This window comes from Andrena cerasifolii, chromosome 12 (genome assembly GCF_050908995.1).
Source record: "Andrena cerasifolii isolate SP2316 chromosome 12, iyAndCera1_principal, whole genome shotgun sequence".
NCBI lineage: Eukaryota > Metazoa > Arthropoda > Insecta > Hymenoptera > Andrenidae > Andrena > Andrena cerasifolii.
Genome location: NC_135129.1, coordinates 10,198,277 through 10,213,501, shown reverse-complemented (window position 1 = coordinate 10,213,501; position 15,225 = coordinate 10,198,277). Strand labels below are relative to the sequence as shown.

General features: G+C 48.2%; 1 protein-coding gene across 12 annotated transcripts in view; it reads left to right on the top strand.

The window, feature by feature from the left end:
- Wake (ankyrin repeat and fibronectin type III domain containing protein wide awake) overlaps positions 1-15,225 on the top strand; it is a 113,860-nt gene that overhangs the window by 79,813 nt on the left and 18,822 nt on the right. For 2 of the 12 annotated variants that reach the window (XR_013086780.1, XM_076823631.1), the window contains exon 1: positions 8,395-9,450. The exons of 7 other annotated variants lie outside the window; for them this stretch is intronic. Coding sequence is in view for 1 of the 5 variants with exons in the window: in XM_076823638.1 (XP_076679753.1) it covers positions 9,369-9,450 (82 nt within the window). In the remaining 4 variants the exon portion in view is untranslated. Of the gene's footprint in view, positions 1-8,394; positions 9,451-15,225 lie in introns of those variants that run through there. 3 more of the 12 variants (XR_013086779.1, XM_076823630.1, XM_076823638.1) reach the window with 2 other exon arrangements.

The window sequence follows — 15,225 nt, the reverse complement described above, 5'->3', positions numbered from 1 at the left end:
CCCGTTACGTGGCGAACTGAAAAGCAGGTGGCCCGAAGGACACCGCTCTTTTATCCGGTTTTTGATGATCATCCGCTCTGTCGGGGCAGCAACGTGCGTCGCACGCAACTCTGCAATAATTTCTGTTAATCCTTTATCGGGCGAAGAGGTGCTCCTTATCGGTGCGCGCTAACCTCGCGTTCGATTGTAATCGGGCGCGTTCTAAATGCTAATTCGGAGCTGGGTGTTCCCGCGGAACGAGAATTGGGTCTATTTTCCCATCGACCAGAGAACTTTCATACCGCATCGGCAGCTTTATATTCAATAGAATTCATTGGCTCGTCCCTATATTCGTCCCTCCGTCGAAGCGTACGGCCCTGGACGAAATTCGAACTCACCTGCCCCGGTGTCATGCCCAGATGCCCAACAGTAGTGTGCATCTGTTGCAAGCCTTCCTTCCTACCTTTCAGTCGGTGTCCTTCCCCGGTGTCGCGAGGACCTATTTCCCTCGCGTTGCTCTCTTCGCGATCAAGGTCGAGCAGCAATCAGGACTCTGACCGACGAGTCCGAAGGATCTATCAGCACGGAACCAGGACGAAATTCAAGTGACTTCGAACGTGGCGCGCCCGATGTCGGAGGACGTCGAGGATCGAACAACAAGGGCGACACGTGGAGTCGAGATTGGATACGTGCGGGAGGATGACAAACGATTACCGAAGCTACTGCCAGAAGAGGTTTGCCAAGTGTCGAGAGGGGAAACGCTTGGAGAGCAAGTAGGAAGAATTTTGGAAACACCGTGCGCTCCGCGTTACACAGAAGACTACTCCAGAGGCTAGAATAAGCGTAGAAGAGCGGATTTGCGGATCTTGCAAGGAAACAGGGTGAAGAAGAAGAGCTTTGCGTGGAAAGGGAGAACTGTGCGCAAACCTGCCAGTCTGCCGGTTGAATTTCAGCAATGGATATCCAGATGAACGTTTCCCACGGCTGATTGATCCCCGCGGATTTCCTATGATAACATTCAGAAGCGAACACAATGCTGCGTGACTTATCGATCGACTCGTCCTCCTAGGGACGCGTAAATATTTGACGCGGCGTTAATAAACGACAAGGCTGGAAATTGACGATGATCCGTTGGTTAAATAGGAGAGGCCGCGTTCTGTAATATCGAGGATTGTCGGGGTGCAAGTGTGCTCGATGATAAGGATAGCAAGGAATCGGACGAAGGACCACGGAGGCTGCGAAGGGCCGATGCGCGAGAAGAGTCAGCTGCAGGGACGACAGAGGATTTCGTCCGCGAAGGAGGTGATTACGCCGAGCATAGGCTAGCGTGATAACAACTGCGTAATGAGAGCGAATCAAGGCTGCGCTCGCATAAAGATGCATTACGTGGTCCTTCTCTGCGTCATGGTGAACGTGATGCGTTCCTCGAAGCGATGATTGCCAAGCAATGAGTCGTTTTCCAGCGACAAGTGTATCGACGGAAGACTGATACATATTTGTATTAAATACAGCCGCCGTTACATTATTAAATGAAATTATTCTCGGCGGTAGCGAGCGCCAATTAATACGAAACAAGAACCACGGTGCTTTATTCCGTAACACTGAGAGAGGAATAATTCGACGAGGAGGAGCCTTTCATCGTAATTAAAAGGTAAACGCGGTTTAATCGATTAAGCGGCGGGGAATTATTGTGGCCTGCGTATTTGCATTCGTATGTCTTATCATTCTGCCTATGTATCTCACCGCTGAATTTACTAACCAGCTAGGACAGCTCCCTATGCTCGTTAACGATCAGATTTTAATCTTGCCGAAGAGCAACGATCTCTCCCCAGGAAACTGTGGAGTCTTTAATGCGCGAAATTGTAACGCGAACCCGAACCTACCGTACGTTACGATAGCAAGCATCCTGGTACATGGGGCGTGACATGGCTGCAGTTGATTTAGCTACCCTCGAAACGCGCGATAACCGAATTTCGGGACGGAAAGGAACTACCGCGTAACAGTTGCACCGGCTAGATCGCATGCGCCAAGTTCGCCTGATGTACGCGATGCATTTTGCAATCGACAACGCGGAAACGAATAGCCGTGGAAGCTTTATCGACCAGGCCACATGTCGTGGACACACCTACGTTTAATGACGAGTACATATCGCTTTAAAGCCTGCTGGAAAATCATTGCTAGTCACCAGGAACACCTCTGGGCGGAGGAGCTCCCGACGGGCTTGAAATGAAATGATAAAACTCTCGGGTTTGGAAGTTGCGGAATTTTGAAATTCTGGACACACGGGTGCTTGTAATCGGCTGGGGGTGTCCTCCGAGTCGAATCACCCTGATCGAAAGGGTGAAATTAATCGAGGCAATGGTGGTCGTGAGATTCACTTCGGGAAACGTTGAAATGTGATACGATACTGAAGCTCTTTTTTTCCCGAACACGCGTTAGAGGAACTCCGACTGACAGGATAATCTGGCCGTCTGGGGGATATCCTGAATTCGACGCCAGGCGCGGATCATTCCGGTGACAGTCTAATCTTAAAATACGCGCGGCGGGTCTCGTTTATTTTCACGATTTCCCATCGCGTCATTCGTTGCTCCCGACAGATGAATCGAACACTGGATCCGATAGGTATACATGTTTCGACGTACGAGCGGCGAGCAAACGTAAATCGCCAACGTATGGAATCGGCATTGCGCAGCAAAGAGCAGAGCCGCGCTACGCCCGTAATCCTATCGGCTTGACACGCAATTTCCTTTCGATTATATGAAAATTACCTCCGAAAATGCTGGCAAAATTACCACCCTGGTAGCGTGAGTTTGTTTCTAAATACAAAGCAAAGCCTCCCGCGCTGCAAGATAAAGTTAATTTTACGAATAATACTTATAAAGATATTTATTCAATTTAAAGTAAGAATATTGGAGATTCAGCTGTTTTAACTTGACTCCGCGACTGACACTGGTGGCTTTTGGAATAGTAATGCTGTAGGATAAGGGACTCTGATGGGTTTTAAAGGTTTCTGAATGTAAGAGAGGGGATGACGGGATAGGGGAGAATTGCAGGATTTTGGATAGGTGACGCATTGGCTAAGATAACGATGGGTAGCAGGGATGACGCGGTATTTACATTTACGCAGCTTTTGGGTAATTAGTGCGAATCATATTTACAGAGAAAGTCGGAGAAAAACGATAAGAAAGGGTCAGTACATTACATGGGAGGAAAAGTCGATTCTCTCAGAAACGAAGCGTAATATCAAAATATTTTATTTCTTTTTCTCGGCTTATTTACTTGTTCGAAAGGAAGTCGAAAGGGAACGGCAACTTGTTTTTTGATATCGTACTTCATTCTCGAGAAAATCGACTTTGAAGTTCTTGACGTTGCGTCCAGTCGCGTATAGGAGACCCTACCTGAAGCTGCCTTTCGAACTGCGGGAAATGCATTATCCTCTAGTGCCTCTCTCTTTCCACTTGCCCCTTCGCCTTCGATCCCGCAGAATTTCTGGGCGATTCTTTATTTACACCTTGGCTGCGCCACGTTTCGAATTGGCTGCTTAAACCTGGTTCGAACGTCGGGGGAGTCGAGTCGATTTCAAATTTTCACCCTGCTCCGCTGCTCGCTGGGATTCGACACGGCGTCAGTGAAATTAAATTGAATCTTGCGGTGAAATATACGAGCCGACCACGAAATCGAAATTTCGTGGAACGAGCTAAGCGCTAGATGATCTTCTCCCGCAACAAGTTTGCTTTCCATAAGGAAATTAATTGCTGATTAAAACTTCCCACGTCTAGGTTGCCCTGTTAATGAGCAGTAACTGGTATGATTTTGCGGTACACTAGCACAGGCTCCGCTTTCTTCTCGGCAAGGCCAAACTCCGTGTACCTGGGAGTTTCAATTAAAAATATTCAAATAGAATAAGAAGCTTCAGTGAAGTTCCTCGATCGAAAGAACATCGAAAGACATCTCGTTCCGTTTCTAATTTCCACGCTCTTTAAGAACGTGATCGACATCCAAGTATTCTAATTTCAATCCTCTCCGAGATCCACTGATCAAATATTGATTGACTTCTCCAGATCGAAGGTATAATTACTTCTTTTCTATTCAGAGACCCCGGCAAACGTAGCTGGTCTCTCGAAAGGCCAAATGGTTTTTAATAATTTTCACACACTATGGCGCACCTACAACGATGCGTGCAGGTTTTCGAAAGCTGTCGCTTAATTTCTATTAATTCGTTGGTAATCGAAAGTCAATGCGATTAACGGGCGAGTCAAACGGATCAACCGTGCTCCGTCGCAGTCATTTCCAATTACGTGGATTAATTAAAGCGGGACCATTAGTTTACGAAATTGTCGCGAATGGGAACACAGGCAATTAGATCGACTGACACTGTAACCATGGTTCGAGGAGAGATTTTGACTCCTCTCTCGCGCTTTATTCCACCCCGATATCGCTGGCTTCGCGCTCGCAAAATCGATGTGCCATCGTCGCATAATTTCCCATCCCGTCGCTTTGGCGGGGAACGAAAATGCTTTTCGAAAATAAAAAGAAAGAAACAAATAGGGGGGGAGGGGTACAGAGCACCATCATCTCGTTATTTTCGACAAAGAAAATATTCAAAGGCCGGCAGGCATTTCTCCCCTCTTTTATTATGGAGGTTTTTGTCCACCGGCGAGGTTTCCGTTACTGCGAACAATACAGAATGTCCACATCGCTGTACCCGCAATTTCCTCCCAGCGTCGTATATTTTCCAGCGTCCCTGGGAAACGTATTTCCTTAATCACACCTGCGAACTCACATATTGCCTCACGCTCCACTTCTCGAGCTTGTATCGAGCCCGGCGAACTGTCCTTCGTTTCAGCGACTTTAATTGCAGCCCTTCCTGTTAATTGCCAGGAAGAAAGGAAGAGCACGGTCTTTCTTCGACGGGACATGCGGGCTTCGCTGCATCTATCTTCGAACAGTGTACGGGAACCCCTTGCACCAGAAGTTCTGTGCCACCTATCCGCGTCTGATCAAATGATTCTCGAACTTGAGGTGCTACAAAGGGGTGCGTTAATGGCTCTTCGAGCGGACTTCTACTTTGTCTATTTAACTTCCCCGTCGCCTTTCCCCGGATCGAAAGGGCGCCTCTACCTGCGGAAGAATTACTTCTGTCTGGCACAAACATTTGCGCTGCCTTTCATTCCCATTCAATCCGCGGATATCAGCTTTCACAATTCGGCGACTCGTGCTCTCCCAGAAGTGCAAGATTCCGTGACCCGGTGACTAAAACTCTGCGATCCTCTCGCTACTTCTTTTGTACTTGCCCACAGCGAGCAGGAAAGACTGGGGGCGAGTGAGAGGGCGCCGTAATTTATCGCTGGTACCTACCCGATTCGGAAATTGATACCCGCTGGTCCCAAGCCAGTGTTGAATTCGCGGAACAGAACTGCGCTATCGGTTACTAAAAATCCACCCGCGAGTAGCGTCTAACGCCTGCCCCTGTTCAATTAAACGGGAAAATGCAGTCGTAATGACCCGTTACAGCTCTGCCGGCTGAGGGGTGCGACAAGCGCGCCCCGCGTGTCCATGAATCTTTCATTAACATATCACGGCCAACGCTTTCGTGCTTTATTCGCGGCTTTACGGGTCGTCGAACGCTTTTACGAGAGCCGTTCCGCCCTCCCAACCTCCTCCGTGGCTTTCGCGAGGCCTGACTCGCGTTCAGCAGATTCGTTCGCCACCTCCGAGCTTTGAACCTCGAGCCCCATCGGCAGCCGCTCGTTAATTCCAACGATTTGTCCGCGCTATTTTTCCGTGACACTCTCGACCTCGCCTTTTCCCCTTTTCTCTTTTTATTCGATCCAGCGATCGAGAGCGGGGATTAATTCTCCGGAAAATCGGGCCACGTGTCGATGTGTACGCGCATTTAGGTCGAGTAATTACGGGTCGCTTTACCCGCGATGCGGTTCGTCTTCTTAATGAGAGTCCAGAGAGCGGGCATTTCTCGGCGACCAATTCAGCTTGTTTTCTTTTAATCGCGCCTCGGCAAACGGAGCTACGCTAATGCTTCTTAATTCGCGGCGGTCTGGCGGGATTTACATGCGTAGGGGATGAGAGAGGTTCTAAGGGTTTTTGAAGAAATTCAGGGAGAAAGGGACCTGCCTCCGCTATCTTGCTTTTTTGAGAATATTCTGAGCGTCGCGATGAGTCGAAGCACTCGGAGGAAATAAATTCTGCATACAGCAGACTCCAATTATCGGAGCTAATATCGCGTGAAATTAGAAAGGGACTCGCAGCGAGTAAATCGCGACTGAAAGTTTCCTTCTCGATTGTAACGGGCACCGAGATTCATCCCAGCGATGCAGCATTCTGTCTCGTGCGAACGAAGCCGTCCCATTGTTCTCCGCGCGTCCGAAAGAGTGGAAATTATGTTCTTACCGGACAATAGACGCCTTTCCTCGCAGAATTTCACCTAACGAGGCGACCGACTACTTTCTCCGCTCCTCTGCCTCCCATTCACGGTATTCCCTCGGCGTGCGATACGCGATTTCTCATTTTTCCATGCCCATTCAGTCCCCTTCGTTCCCGTAATTCAATGAAACGTCTAATTCAATCCCTCCGTCGCAACGAGTCCAGACAACGAAGGAGAAAAGCCCTGGGAAGCTGGGAAACGTCTCGCCAGCCCGCGCAAACATCTGGAAAGCGATTTCGCGATTAATTTTCGAGGCGCGCAATCCGCGATGGGTCGCTTAAGGGGTTACCGCAGTCCGTAAGGTCAGAGAAAGAACGATTCTTTGGGAATTTATTTCTGAAAGCACATGCACAGTTTTAGGCAAAGGTTTTTTTATTCAGATGAGGGACACTTTAACAGATTATTATATTATGTTCTGGTGTGAAAATATTTATTTATTGAAAAATTACAACTGATTTCCCGGAAGCTGTTTTTAGAAATACGTTTCGCGGTGACCAAAATTATTCGGAACTGGGCTATCTAAAATCAAAAAACGAAGAAAATTTAGGTAGTACAATAGTTTGTTTAGTCTTTAATCGTTCCGTTTTATAGAATATTAATCTGGGACAAAATGGTGGATGTCAAAGTGGAATGATCGAGTTTCGTTGGAAGAAAACACTCATTTTTAATCCATAAAATAAAAACTATGCATTGGAATAACAAATGCTTCGATTAAAGACTAAATTTGTACGTCTAGAAGAAACCTATAAAGTTTCAGAAAGATTGGTGAAACGGTTCTTAAGAAATCGTGGTCACCGGAATCCAAAAACCATTTCGGGAAATCAGTTGTAATTTTGCAATAAATAAATACTTTTACACCAGAACATAATATAATAACCCGTTAAAGCGTTCCTCGTCTGAATACAAAAACCTTTGCATACAAATATGCATGTACTTTCTGAAATAAATTCCCAAAGAATCGTTCTTTTTCTGACCTTACTGACTGCGGTAACTAAATGAAAATCGAGGCATTTTTCGGGATTTTTTTTTAAAGAAAGTATTTGATAGATCTTTCTGAAACTTTCAGGATATTGTATTAACAGGTTAAGGTATATAACAAAAAAATTTTATTAAAAAAGAGCGGCAAATAACAAAGTTATGCCCAGTCCGTTGGCGACGCAATTATTGCACTGCGGGCAACGTAGCGTCTTTTGGTAGCCTGGCGCTCCGTAGCAAAATCGGCTATATCCGCTTTAATTTTTCGAATTTCGTTTTGCTGCTTCGGGAGCATATTATCATGATGTTCAACTATTGATTTATGCAAAAAAAAAAATCGATTTCTTCGATCCGCTACACCAGGCTCCCCCCTTAAGGGCGAAGCGGAGGATTCATTCGCATCTCCTTTTCTGAGCCGGCGTCGACGTTCCACGCGCGCCAGCGTAGACATAAAACAATGACTATTAATATGCCAGGAGAGTGTCTCCCTTAAAAAAAAACTCCTCGGAAATGCCGATCGATGACTACTGGTGTCACGTGTTGTCTCGAAAGTCCATTAGGAACGCGCCTTTAGAGCCAGGCTTTCTGTAATCGCTTACCTGGCCCGCAGTTGGCTCCTGCGCAAAGCGCAGGAATCCAGGGGCCCCGCGGACCCTTATTCCTCTCAGGGTTCCAGGCAAACTTACCTGGATCCCTGCACAGAGTCGTAGGAAACCACCGAATGCATCCACGCCTGTGTGCAGGCAGACGTAAAATGCATCTGGAAATCGAGCGCCAGACGCTCTCTTCCATTGAACGTTTAACGCAGGAGCCAAACACCGCAGGCGCGCGTACATAAATTAGTGCGGCAGAGCATAAAGTCGGCTTAATTACTCAATCCAATACGAAGCGTAACACACCGCTGGATTACTTAATAAAAACCCGGGTGTCCCGCAGCAGCCGACGACCGAATTTTACGCGACAGATGCCCAGCGAAGCCGCAGAGCGTCCAGCAAACATCGCTATCGGGAGCAGAAATTCTCTCTGCTGTCGAGGGGGGGGGGAGCGTGGCTTTCTCCCGCGGAAATCAAATCCTCCGATTCCTGGCAGGGAAACCAGGCAGTGAACCGCGGACAGTGGGCAGGTTCATTGATAAAAGGACAGGATGGAGAAGGGTACGGTCGTGGCATAGCGAGTGCCGTAACGAGACGGGGGCGTCCAGTTGGTGGGGATAGAGCGGCAGCTGTTTGTCGGTCGCACGACGGCCGAGGGTCGCGTTCCATGTGTACCCGCCGGTAATACCACATCGCAGTCGCTGCTGCCCGAAACGAGTCGCCTTGATGCGTCGAAAAATAGGGGAATACAATCGCGGAGAAGTGTCGCGAGAAAAATGTGACGTTCCGTGCTGCACGATCATCCGTTCGATGGCCGGGAAAGTTGGCGTAGACGCTAGGTGAGCGCTGCAAGGAAGAGAGGACGAGTGGCGCTCGAAGCGTGGATCGGAAACCACGAGGGAACGACATGGAGGGCGTCCAGAAGCAGTGCCTCGATCGGCGTCGCGAGAATCCGCCGCGAAACGAGTCCGCCGGCGGTACGAACGGATGCTTGGAAACGGAAAAGCGTGCGAAGAACCCGAGGAAAGTGACAGGTTAAGTTCGGAACAGGGGACGCGTAGACCTAAAGGACGGCGCCCCCCTCTTCCCCTCGGTCGGTAACGGACGAGCAATCGATCGTTCGCTCGGAGGACGCGAACTGGTTTGCGACGTTATTTCACTCGGACCTATGGCTCTTTTGTACTTGTTGCGGAAGATTCGGAGAGCTCGGATGTGTAATGGTCGGTGGTATCGGGGGTGATGTTAAAAGGGCCGTTTGAAAGTACGAGGCTCCCGTTGCGGAGAGAACTGTGTCGTAATTGTTCTGTGATTAAATCGCCGAAAGTTTCGACGTCTTTCAAGCGAATTAACGAAACCAAGGATTACGCTGTGGTGCTGACATGTGTATGTATAAACGGAATGGTCGTTTTGTCAGAAAGTCGATAAATGTCGCGCGTCGCGGACGGATCGCTGGATATAGAGGTAATTTACAAGGACGACAGGCGTTTCTCGCTCACGGGACAGTCATTTCTGCCTGGCACCTGTTTTCGTTGCAAAATTCCATACCTCTAGTGAAATTCCCCACGACCACCCACGAAATTCGATTCGACTTCGATTCGATCCTCGTGCTCGAGCGTGCTGGTTGTCCGCCATCTGTCTCGCAGTATTCATTGGCGAAAAAATATTTCCACCGCCAGTGTTGGGATTTCTGAAGCTTTCGAGCCTCGGCGTAGATAATAGCAGCGGTGCTCCGCGGACTTTGAGTTTCGTACACTCTTCGAGGTGCACGCGTAACTTTGTGTCGTCGGAGTACAATAATAGCGATTAATTACGCTGCTTGGCCGTTTCTCTGACAAGTAAATGACGGAACGAGGTATATGTGTCTCGTTCGTCGAGGCGCAGCTGTTAAACGGAACAACATCTGTTAGCACAATAAGCGAACACGGGTGCCAATTCCAACGCGATAAATTCCATTTAACAGTGAAACTGCGAGCCCCGAGTTGCGCCGGCTCTTTCAGAGGCAATAAAACAGGATCTGTCGAGGTAATAGCGGCGGATCTTGCTAAAACAACGATATCGCTGATCCCTCTCCGCGTTAGGAGCGCGATTGTTGAAAGGAATCTCTGCCAGCCCGTGTAGATTGCGTTACGGCAGGAATGGCTGTTGCCAGACAAGAGCGGTTCTCTCTCCTTCCCGGGGAACACGATGAGCACTATCTCGGCTTGAACGGTCGACTTGCTCTCGATGGTATTCGAACGGTAGTGAACGGGACGCACGTGCGTCCTTGCGAGGTAAACCTCCGTGCATGGAAGCTTGCATAACCATAAGTAGATCGCTCACGGACGCTTTCCCACCGGCGGTTCCAGTCATTTTCTTTCGCCAGGAATACCGATACCTTTCTATCCCCCATTTCCACTCAGTCAAGGATAATAATCCACCTTGCTTCTCCCTCCTACGCTCGACAACTCCATTTCTCCCACACTGGATCGTCCCACCATTTTCGGCTTTCCTTCGAGCCACTTTTTTCGCACCGCGTTTATGCGTCTTTGAAAAAGATATTCGCGGACACAGTTCTGAGTCTGTGTTCATAAAAAATGGTGCTTTATCTTGGGATATTTTTTAAATTGCAGATGCCACGCTTTGACAGAATTCTGTGCCTGATATCTTCGCGCTAATCGTTGGCTAGTTGTAGCAGCGTGTTATTGGAATTAGTTGGGTATGGTTGTTGAGCAGGCTCGAAGCACTCTGCGAGCGGAAGGAGGCGTTCGTCAGTGTCAAAGAACTGCAGCTCCGCGCCGGAAAGGAAGTAGATTACAGTTTATCGCAGCCAGTGTCCTGATAAGAAGGACAACGCCTCAAAGTGGTGCACTGTAATCGTTTCAGCGAGGGTCCCTTTGGCCCCGACTAGCCTGGTTTTCGGTGATAAATATGCCCCTTTGAGTATTCCAAAGTAGTTGCACAGGAAGCAGGCTGTGCCGTGAAAGTTTCTCCTTGAACCTGATTTCCGTATTCAAGGTTTCGAACTGTTGGCTATCTCGGTTGAATAGGTGATTCTCTGATCACTTTAAACAGCTTAATTAGCGACGAAGAGACCGTCCAATTAGCCATGAAAGCATAGCAGGCTTTCCGTGTAATTTATCTTCGTTACTTCAGTTTCTTTATCCTCCGCAGAAAAAGGCACCGCTTGGAATGAAAATCAAATTCAAAGGGCACGAGTTACTAGATTCTTACAGATCAATTTCTCGCAGCACCCGCACGATCTAATCCCATTAAAGGACTCTGCCCTCGAATTCCACCCAGTCAAAATCAGGAGGCATCAAACGAAACTGCCGTTTCAAAGAACTCACTGTGCCCCGTCCCTCGTGTCGGACAAATCATCAGAATGATCACCGTCTGCGGAGGATTACATACAGAGGAAACTCCCCATCACTCCTCCTTAAAAACTCGACAAAACGCGCGGCGAGATAAGTAGGTACTGCGACCAACTCGACGCCATAAACTGTCTACAAAGAGGCCAGATTTAGTCGGTCGTAAAAAGCCAATCCTTGTCAGCGATAGCTCAGGACCACATATGGGAGTACGGAGCCCCGACGAATGGCAACAGTTGAGATAGCGAGTTCCTCGATCGCCTTCCCCATCGAGCATCCCTTTCACGCGCTGCCATTCGCTTATCAATTCCGGATCAAACGGACGTGGCAGCCTCTTCGAGTGAGTAATGTTAGATCAGTCGATTCCAGCGCAGTAGCTCTTCTTACCAATCCTTCGCAAATCTAGTACGTCTGTCCCTAACCTAGGTCCATTAGCCTATCCAAGACCTGGATTAATCCAAGCTGTGCCCGTCGTGTGCCCTCTCCAAAGTAACGCGGGCGCCATCAAAGCCCTCGGCGACCCGAATCGCCGAATTTTCCAAGCAATTACTCCCCTAACGAGAAGCGCTGCAGGAATCCACGCAGTGATTTTCCAGTTCTCGCGTGCTCTTGAAACTTTTCCCCGCCGATTCATTAATTCCACGGTTCGCGAGTCGCGGGCAGAAACGCGTAGCCAGCGTTGCGCGCAGCAACGAGGAGGAACGGTACACAGCCGCGCGGAGGAAGTAGATTGTTGTTTATCGAAGAAGAGATAACGAGGGTAACGCCATAAACGCGAAGCGGGGGGGGAGGGGGGTAAATAGCTAGCGTTGACAGAAGCCGTTTAATTGGCGTTTGTTCAGACGGCACTTCCTCCCTGCTTATCAGACTTTCTTCGTTAAATTGGATCGAGCTTAAACCCGCCCCCTTGGAGTTAGCAGAAGGCTTGACGCGCGATATTTTCACCGGCTTCGGAACCGTCACGGTTTCTATAATCCTCGTTACTGAAAAGCTCCTTCGAGGATCTCCGTGTGGTTGATAGCGGCCGTAGCTCGCCAGAAAACCCGCCCGGGGGTTTTTAACGACCAACGGGCGTCTGCCTGCCGATCGTTTTCCCTTCGCCACCGGGAGTTATTACAAATTCAAAGCTACTTCCCTTGCTCGCTTTTCCTCCGGTTTTAAAGCGTCGCGTGCGCGTTCCGCCCGTCGGATTTATTCATCGCCGTTGGCTGGAGAACGCGGCTGCGAGTCCCTCTAATATAATCCACTTTCGTTAGCGTTCTCTTAACGGCCGTGGAGAAGTTCTCCCCTCCCCCGAACGTTGCCCGAGGAAGTAGTAAAAGTTCTAATTCCATTCGCCCCTCGAGGAGAGTAATATCCTCGGATTGAAGTCGAGGGCCGACACGTCGGGGCCTCGAAACGCGGACTTCCTCCTCGGCTCCTCCTTTCTATCGCTGGGGAAAAAATCCTCTTCCCGGAGTGCTGGCCCACGGGGAGCACTGTCGGGGCTCGTGAGCGCGTCCGCAGATCCGATTACGCGGAGAATAATAGCAATAATTGTCAACCGGCAGGGCTTCCATTTCTTTCCGCGGAACTTGTTTATGATTTCAACGTGGACGTTCCATTGTCACCGTGGAACTGAAACTTTGAGCGAGTAACAGATACGTTAACCCTTAACTGGTATCCTGGGGTCGCTCGTGACCCCAAGCACCCAAAGTTCGATGTACAATTTGGTAAACTGAATTTCTAATTAATTTTATAATAATAGTTTAACTTTCCACGCTTCTATTATTTTATACATCACCTAAGATGAAAATATTCATAGTGGTTGCTCTAGTGTCGACTTTACAAATTTCTGTGTCCTTTTTTATTCGGGGTCTGCCACGACCCCAGTGTACCAGTCACGTTTGCCAAAAACAGTATACCAGTTAAGGGTTAATAGGTTTCGAGCGGATTCTTCTTGACGTCTTATGTTACAAGACACGTTCGACTCGCTTGAGGAGCTGATGTCGCGGGAGGTTATTGAAAATGATTGGCTAAAGGCTCGATGAGGAAATTACAGGCCCGAAGCTAGGATGCAATCCGCGAACCCTTGCTACTGTCCTCGCCAACGCAGGGGGAATCTTTTCGCGCGCGATCGTTGATAGGATCCACCGCGACGCGGATCGTGAGACAGCAATCGCGCGGCAGAATGAGAAAACGGAAGCGTTGCTAGCGTTTATTAGCACAATGGGCGTTAAAACGAGACACGGCCGACTGCGCGCATCCTTTTCCCATTCCTTTGTCTCAACCCGTTCTCTTTCGCCATCGCTAGGGTCGAGCGAGAAATCGATGGAGCGTCTTTATTAACGCTGACGGGGAAGCGAGAGGGAAAGATTCGGAGTGGCGATGTTAAGTGACAAAATCCTTGGACAGCTTAAGGGGGGAGCCTGGTGTAACTAAATGAAAATCGAGGCATTTTTCGGGATTTTTTTTTAAAGAAAGTATTTGATAGATCTTTCTGAAACTTTCAGGATATTGTATTAACAGGTTAAGGTATATAACAAAAAAATTTTATTAAAAAAGAGCGGCAAATAACAAAGTTATGCCCAGTCCGTTGGCGACGCAATTATTGCACTGCGGGCAACGTAGCGTCTTTTGATTTCATCTGAAACCAAAAATCGAACAATTCTCTTTTAGTTTATGAGTGTACGCACAGAATGAAGTAATTTGAAACTTAAAAGATGCAAAATGAACAAATGGCGGCCTGTTGAATAAAAACTTCACTGTTTCCAACGAAATTTTGCCTTAAATGTCTAAAAAAAAAGTTATTTATTTAAACAATATCATTATACTAATAACTTAGTACTATGAAGAAAATGTTCACAAATATCCGTGCACAAGGCCAAGTCGATTGGTTGAATATTTTTTCAGTTACATTGCCCGCAAAGTATAAAACTGTCGTTTCGAGAAAAACACATTTCAAGTTTTGCGGCTTTGGGAACATATTGTCGTGATGTTCAACTATTGATTTATGCAACAAAAAAAATCGATTTCTTCGATCCGCTACACCAGGCTCCCCCCTTAAGGGTAGAACGTCGCTTGGCGTCTGGCTGATGTCCTCTTCGCTGCGGAAGATCCAGCAAACGAGTGGAAACAGTGTATGGAGGTGTTACGCCCATTAATAGCGTAGAGGAAGTAGATGATGTCTGTCTGATTACTTAAGTATTAATCGAGTCGTATTAGCCGTGGCTCGGGGGCCATTACGCGCTATTAAGGACTGATAGGTTAATAAGGGAAGGAGCGAGGAGAAAAGGGAATTCTTTGGCGATATTCGTTGAACTTCGGGGACAACTGAGAAAGGTGGAGGGCAGGGTCGATGAAAGGTGAGAGGCAATGGGTTTTATATTTACTGAACACAGCCGAGGACTATTGCTAGCTGATTCCTTAGCAGTTGAAGTACATTCCGTGGATTTCACGAAGCACCTTCCAAGGATCTTGCACGAATCAAACCTCTAACGATTTACTTATCGTGCTCTAATTATCCCATTATCATTCCAACGGCCCGTAATTACCTCGTTAGCCTTAACGAACCACAATCTGTGTCCCAAGAGGCGGCTTTACTCCTCTCGATCGATTCGAGCGCGTCAGGATGTTTGTACCTTTGCCTGCGCCCGTTTGTTCGACAGCACTCTCGTTTCTACAACCCCTCACCTCCCCCTTCGTTTTTCTATTATTTATCCGTATTTACAAACGACGACTCCGGCCATCTGCGCGGCCGTAATTCGTGTTTGCGGAGTCTTGTATCTGTCGCGGTTATCTAATCGCGCTCATGGATTTATAATACCATTTCTCCCTCGGCCTGTTTAACTTGCACTTGTCCTCGCCCGTTTGTACAACTATCATTCGCTCGCTGGTCGATCCCCGGACG